Source organism: Zingiber officinale, chromosome 11A (genome assembly GCF_018446385.1).
Source record: "Zingiber officinale cultivar Zhangliang chromosome 11A, Zo_v1.1, whole genome shotgun sequence".
Lineage (NCBI taxonomy): Eukaryota > Viridiplantae > Streptophyta > Magnoliopsida > Zingiberales > Zingiberaceae > Zingiber > Zingiber officinale.
The window spans coordinates 73,346,142-73,351,984 of NC_056006.1; the positions used below are offsets into that span (position 1 = coordinate 73,346,142).

Sequence of the window (5,843 nt, forward strand, 5' to 3'; positions counted from 1 at the left end):
ATCACTGTGGGGGAATAACCCGATCAATCAATGACCAGATAAACGATAAGCATTCTTGATTCTAATGATGGTAGTGGAGTAATGAAAAATACTCTCGAGAGATCACCTATATGAAAAAGGAATGGAGCCGCTTCGAAGAGACTTGAAGAAACAATTCTTAGTGTTTCTCATAGAACCATAAGTATTCATGGTTAATAACGAGCACACTCATGAGACCTGAGTTATATCAGAGAGAGTGTTGGGTGAGATATTTCCATACTTACACAAATGGAAGAATAGTTCAAAGATATTACATCTATTGATCAGCCAGTGAGTAAATAAATTTTCATAAGGAAAAGCTCAAAAGGTAACACATACTTATCCTATACACAACTTAACTATCGAAGGTTGTCACCTATCTTGTTTCTATTTATGTGGGAGATTATTGGAAAAATGTGAATGAAAATACGATTTATGGATTTTAGTCCCATATCGGAAGAGTGACATTAAGGTTAATATATAATGTAGACGAGATATAAATCTGGGGCCGGAATTATACTAATCCATAAAATTCTTGTGTGAACGGTATTACACATAATGAACCGATCGGTGCACAATATGTGAACGTTATTACACATAATGAACCGATCGGTGCACAATATATCTAGATCAGTCAGTGTCTGCTACCATTCTCTTTCACATGCTCCAGCACACATGGCATTGCCACATGCTTGACTTGTTGCTCGAGCTACATGCTTGGCTTGTTGCACAAGCCACGCGCTTTGGCTTGTCGCACAAGCTCTCCTTTGCTTGCTCCGTAAGAATGCCACTTCTGTGAGGCGTTCATGGGCAAGAAAAAAAAACAGAAGAAATCTTTGCAAGAAGGAAATTCTAGCAAAAGAGAAGAGAGATCTTTCTCTTTCTTTCTGCTATGATATTCTTTGCTCGGTAGCTACAAGTGATAGAGTTCAGGTATATATTCAGTTTGTCATGACAATCTGTGCTAGATTATGTTCATGGTTTCATCATTTTATCCTGAGAAATAGACGTCTAACTTGATCTCTTAGCACCGTCGAAGGAGCCAATCTGTTTTAATGAGACTGCCTAACTGCAGGAATCGATGTATTTGTTCCTCGAGCGATGCAACTTACAAATCCCACTTTGGTTTTATTCCGGAGCGCTTGGTGTCGTCTTGAGCTTTCGACATCGGCTTCACCGACTTGGCTCTCGGAGCACTTGACGACTCAGCAACCAGCTCTCGGAGCACTTGGTGACTCGGTAACCGACTATCTCGGACACCCTGCAACTTCACTGACTCAGCATCAATGTTATCGATTCAACATCGGCTCAGCTCGTGCAACCACCAGCGACGTCCTAAAAGAGCTCGGACGAAGTTGACGATTGATTTGCATGCCAGGCCGACAATTTAAGGTTATTAACTCAATTAATCTTGACAAATAAGTAATCTCTGTCCCTCCAACGGATAGAGATCCAACATTTTATACTCAAAAGATAAATTTGCTCCTTGATTTCTTTTAATTTACAGTTATATAAGCCAAAGTCGCTAAATTATATAATGATCTGCCACTTCTAGCAGCCAAGTCATTCTTCCCATTCTCAACATTTAGGAGCAGCAAATGTAATGAGACAAAGCCTCGAAGGACGTCTAGGTTTCTGCTCGAGTTTAGTGGCCATTGCGAGCTTGAGGGAATACAGGTTCATCCACTACGTTCGTTTGGATGAACAGTTTGTTCATGAGAATAGTTACTTGATTGTTCTAACGTGAAAGCTAACTGTGTTTCAATACACATCTTGTGTTGGAACTGTATCGTATGAAGTTAATGGCGAAAGAAAAGCTGAATTGTTCTGTCAGCAATGGGATTCATTGTCTAACCAACAGGTCTGGAGTTGTAGCAGACTGAGTAAAACGGATGATGATCGGAAGAAACTATAATTCTGGATCTCCACAGAGCATGCATTCAGATTAATACGCAAGTTGATGTACTTTTCAGTAAAATATGAGTATCTTCGTGCAGAAATGTAATTAACAGTGTCAGTTCGTTCATGCAAAATTAAATTTTATCGAATCTGGTCCATGCTGCCAAGTTGATGTTTCTGAAGTGCCCTTCGCTAAGTTGCGACAGGAAAGAAACTGCCAATGGAGATGTGATGTCTCTTTGTCAACAGATGGATGCTTTCTGTCTCCGTGGAAGGCAGAAGTATGATTTACCATACAATGGTAGGCCAAAAAAGAAACGAACACATTGCTTGCCTACTGTCGAGCTGATATCATTTACCAAAAAATGTTTAGGAGAATTGATGTCTTTCTCAATTGGCCATTGCAAACTTGGAGAAACTATACAAATTTAATATTATTTGTTCCGATTGTAAAATGTTTCAAGTCTAATAAACTGCTTTCGGCATCTGCCTTCCTCGTAGTATACAGTGAGGAGCAATACAAACACGGTGCTTTTTTACTTTCTTTGCGCTCATTGTTTGTCACTTGTTCCTCTCATCTTATGCACATACAAGAAGCCACCTTCTTTCACTCTGTTATTTTGGCTCTTCTGTTCTGTGGTTACAAACTTTGAGGAGAGAGCAATAAGTAACAACCTGATAAAATACAAGCTCAACAGCCGGAGAAGCTTTAGCTTTAACCTCTGGAAAGGAATCCTCTGAATCCAAACATTTGATCGAGAATTATCACGATGGCCATAGTGAGAGATGAGTCGAATTCTAGCTCCACGATCAGTCGGAAGACATCAAGGCCAAGGGCAATGCCTTGGGCAGATTCCTTTCTCTTGATCTCCGCCATCTGCTGTCTGTTGTGGTCATAGATGGCGCAGCATCGCTCTGAGTAAGAGCCCACGATGTCATAGGTGAGGCATGCCTTGGCACCAGAAGTGCATGGAGTCACTCGTGCCATCCCCTTTGAGAGCCAGAGGTTCGTGCGCTTCTTGACGGCAAACTGAGGATTGGCGCTCTCATCACCATTGTAAATCAGCCAGTGATCTCCAAGACTCAGCTTCTGCATGGTATAATGATATCAGAAACCATAACTTATGACACTAGCAACACACTTTTGTCAAAGATGCACAAATACATGAGAAAAGTTCCAAACTTGTACTTTGTGTCTTTGTCAAACCAATTCATAATCACGCCATAATTTTTAGTGTAAAAACAGATCCTTTGAACTACTCCAGAACACCTATCGCATGATCTTCTTTAAAACCATCAGACATCATAATATACATTAACAACAGCCGCACCCACAGGCGAAAAAGTCTCTGTAATTTTTTTTTTTCAGAAACAATCTAAAATTCAGATAACAAAAGCAACGTAAGAACTTAAAATTTTCTGGGTTCTGCACATCTTTAAAACAGGTCAAGTATCTATGAATTCAGAACATGATGCGGCATAAAAACGATCCAACAGGAAATAAATAGAGCTCAAGAAACCACCTGAACGCCAAAAAGGCTAAAAATTTAAGAGATGGATATATTTTTTCATGGCAATTCCACTTAATCCCTCAAGTTCTGATTTCCGAACAGAAACCGATCGTGATAAAATCTAAATTGACCGACAGGAAATCCATTGCACTAAAAAAAGATGCTCCCTTTTTTTTTATAAAACAAAATACCTTTCTCCGGATGGTAAGCAGCGGCTTGCCGGCGGCGTCCATGAGAACGAACTCATTTCTACTCCCAGCCGAGTAGTTTTCGACTCGAAACACCAAATTTCCCTGGGCATCGAACACCGTGAACCCATTCCCGTTAAAGAGGAGCGACTTCCGCCACACTGTAAAGACCACCGCCTCCGCCGGCTTTCCTCCGCTGCCACAGGGAGATTCCGATTCATAACTGGGTGGAACCGCCGGAGAGGCGTTGGGGTGGACCTTCGTCATCGCCGCGCGTTTCGGGTCTTCGGTGGACGAAATCGTGCGCGATCGACAAGACTCTTGTTGAGAGAGAGAGGGTTCGCTCAGTGCGCCATTTATAAATGCACATCTGGACGAAATTGCCCCCGTAAGGCCGATGGTGATGACGGCGTAGGCACGTGCGAGGCGAGTGAGGATGGCGTCGGCGATAGTTTTGGGAGGATTTAACTATTTGTTAATCATGATTAATTAAGGGGGATTAGAATGATAACAAGGGAGGTTTGTGGCTCCGTGTTCGCCACGTGGCAGGAGGAAAGGGACTGTTGTTTGTCTTCTGTTTGCTTGTTAGCCGAGAGTTGAATTAACGACAGTGGAGCTTGATCGGCATTGATGTTGAAGCAACGATAAGTATGTTTTAACAAATAAATATTGCCTCTAATGATAATATATTTTATTTTGTCCGATAAAAATTTATAAACTATATATGATACATAGTTTTTGATCAAGATTTATATGTCCATGTAAATAAGAAAATATTAAGTTGTTGAAAATTGATTTTTATAGATTTGAATAAGGGTACGAGTAAATTATTGTATTAATTTCTTTTAAGTAAATAAAAAAATTAATATTAAAAACTATTTTAAATGTAGGAAAAATGATAAAATTCATCATTTTTGTGTTAAGCTTGCGTACAAATGTAATGAGTGATTGGAGAATCTCTCAATATTAGATTAAGTGAGATCTATTAAGAATTAAAGGATTTTTACAAATAAAAATAAATGACGTGAAGCATTATTAATCAGACAATAAAAAAAGTTATCTTTACAAAATTTTTCACGGGTAGGGTTACCGTGGAGACCTAGGATTTCGATGGAGATATCCCATGTAAGATCATCAACCGATCTTGCTTCTTGGGATCTAAGTGTAGGATTTTTATTAATATTATGAATCCTGATAAGATGGCATACTTGATTGCAGAGATGAAATTATGGCATATACTCTATACCATATGCTGGTGAAGGCAGTCAACATAGACAACTTTTTAAATAACAAATGCAATGCTTTTTGCAAACTCTACATCGAGTGGAAATAGACATTGTTAGCCTAGCATCTTTGTTTTCGATTTCAAGTCAGCAACGGATCAGAAACATATAATGAGAGAAGGGTCATGAAATTTCTTTAACTACTTGGTAATATTTAAAGAACTGGAGAGATTTGTTGTGTTATGCAGCCATGACTTTGATAAGAAGTCCTTTTGGGTTTGGTGTTACAATATCCCGGTGGAATTCATGAACGTGATGCACCAGATTGGTTCCCCGACTTGAAGATATCGAAGAGATTGATTTAGAAGAGGGTGGCAATTTCATTGGCCAATTTACATGAACAAGAATCAATCTCAATATTACTACTCCTCTTATGAAGGGAGTCAGCGTTGAAGTTGGGGAGGGAATAGAACATGTCATGGCCCTTTTTTTTCTATGAACATCTCCTAAATTTTTTCTATGCATGTAGTCAAGATTGGACACAATGTTAGAGTCTGTGAGGATTCCTTTGCTGAGGATTCCTTTAGTAAAATTAAAATTGTACTACCCTTCTTCTAAACTTGATCTTTACTACTTCTCCTTTTAATCACATTAAAAGTGGGGTACGTTAAACATATAACTTAGAAGGTCTAAACAGTCTAAGGGGAAAAAATAAAAAAAATTTTGGTAAAATTTTTTTAAAAAAATACATTTTGACTACTAGTTCATAAAAATTTCAAAAACCGTTAAAAAAAAACTTTAAACAAATTTTAATGATTAAATGCTTTTTAAATAAATATTTTTAACAAAAAATTTAAAATATTAGTTGAATGCTTCACAGTAAGTCAATTAAACATTCAATTCAGTAATTGACTTCCAGAATGTGGCGAGACATTATGCCTTTTTTATTATTGAATCATCAACCACTTCTAGACAAAGTCTCTTAAAAAATTTAAACATTTAAT

The 5,843-nt window shown here is 38.3% G+C and overlaps 1 protein-coding gene and 1 long non-coding RNA gene across 2 annotated transcripts; one reads left to right on the forward strand and one right to left on the reverse strand.

Annotated features, from left to right (window-relative positions):
- Positions 1-765: 765 nt before the first annotated feature.
- Positions 766-2,188, forward strand: LOC122030896. The gene is made up of 3 exons (XR_006125649.1): positions 766-951; positions 1,094-1,410; positions 1,574-2,188. It is a non-coding gene; the product is annotated as an uncharacterized LOC122030896 (long non-coding RNA).
- Positions 2,189-2,326: 138 nt separating this feature from the next.
- On the reverse strand, positions 2,327-3,936 carry LOC122030895 (protein LURP-one-related 8-like). Its single transcript, XM_042589941.1, has 2 exons — positions 3,620-3,936; positions 2,327-3,007 (listed from the first exon to the last, which is right to left on the reverse strand). Exons 1-2 carry the CDS (start codon positions 3,881-3,883, stop codon positions 2,633-2,635), a joined length of 639 nt encoding a protein of 212 aa, XP_042445875.1. The 5' UTR covers positions 3,884-3,936; the 3' UTR covers positions 2,327-2,632.
- Positions 3,937-5,843: the final 1,907 nt, after the last annotated feature.

What these genes read in the sequence shown, in the direction of transcription:
- LOC122030895 (XM_042589941.1), bottom strand. Translation starts at nt 3,883, where the DNA reads ATGACGAAGGTCCACCCCAACGCCTCTCCGGCGGTTCCACCCAGTTAT. An exon ending in TGCTTACCATCCGGAGAAAG is followed by an intron (nt 3,008 to 3,619) that starts GTATTTTGTTTT and finishes TATACCATGCAG; the next exon opens with AAGCTGAGTCTTGGAGATCA.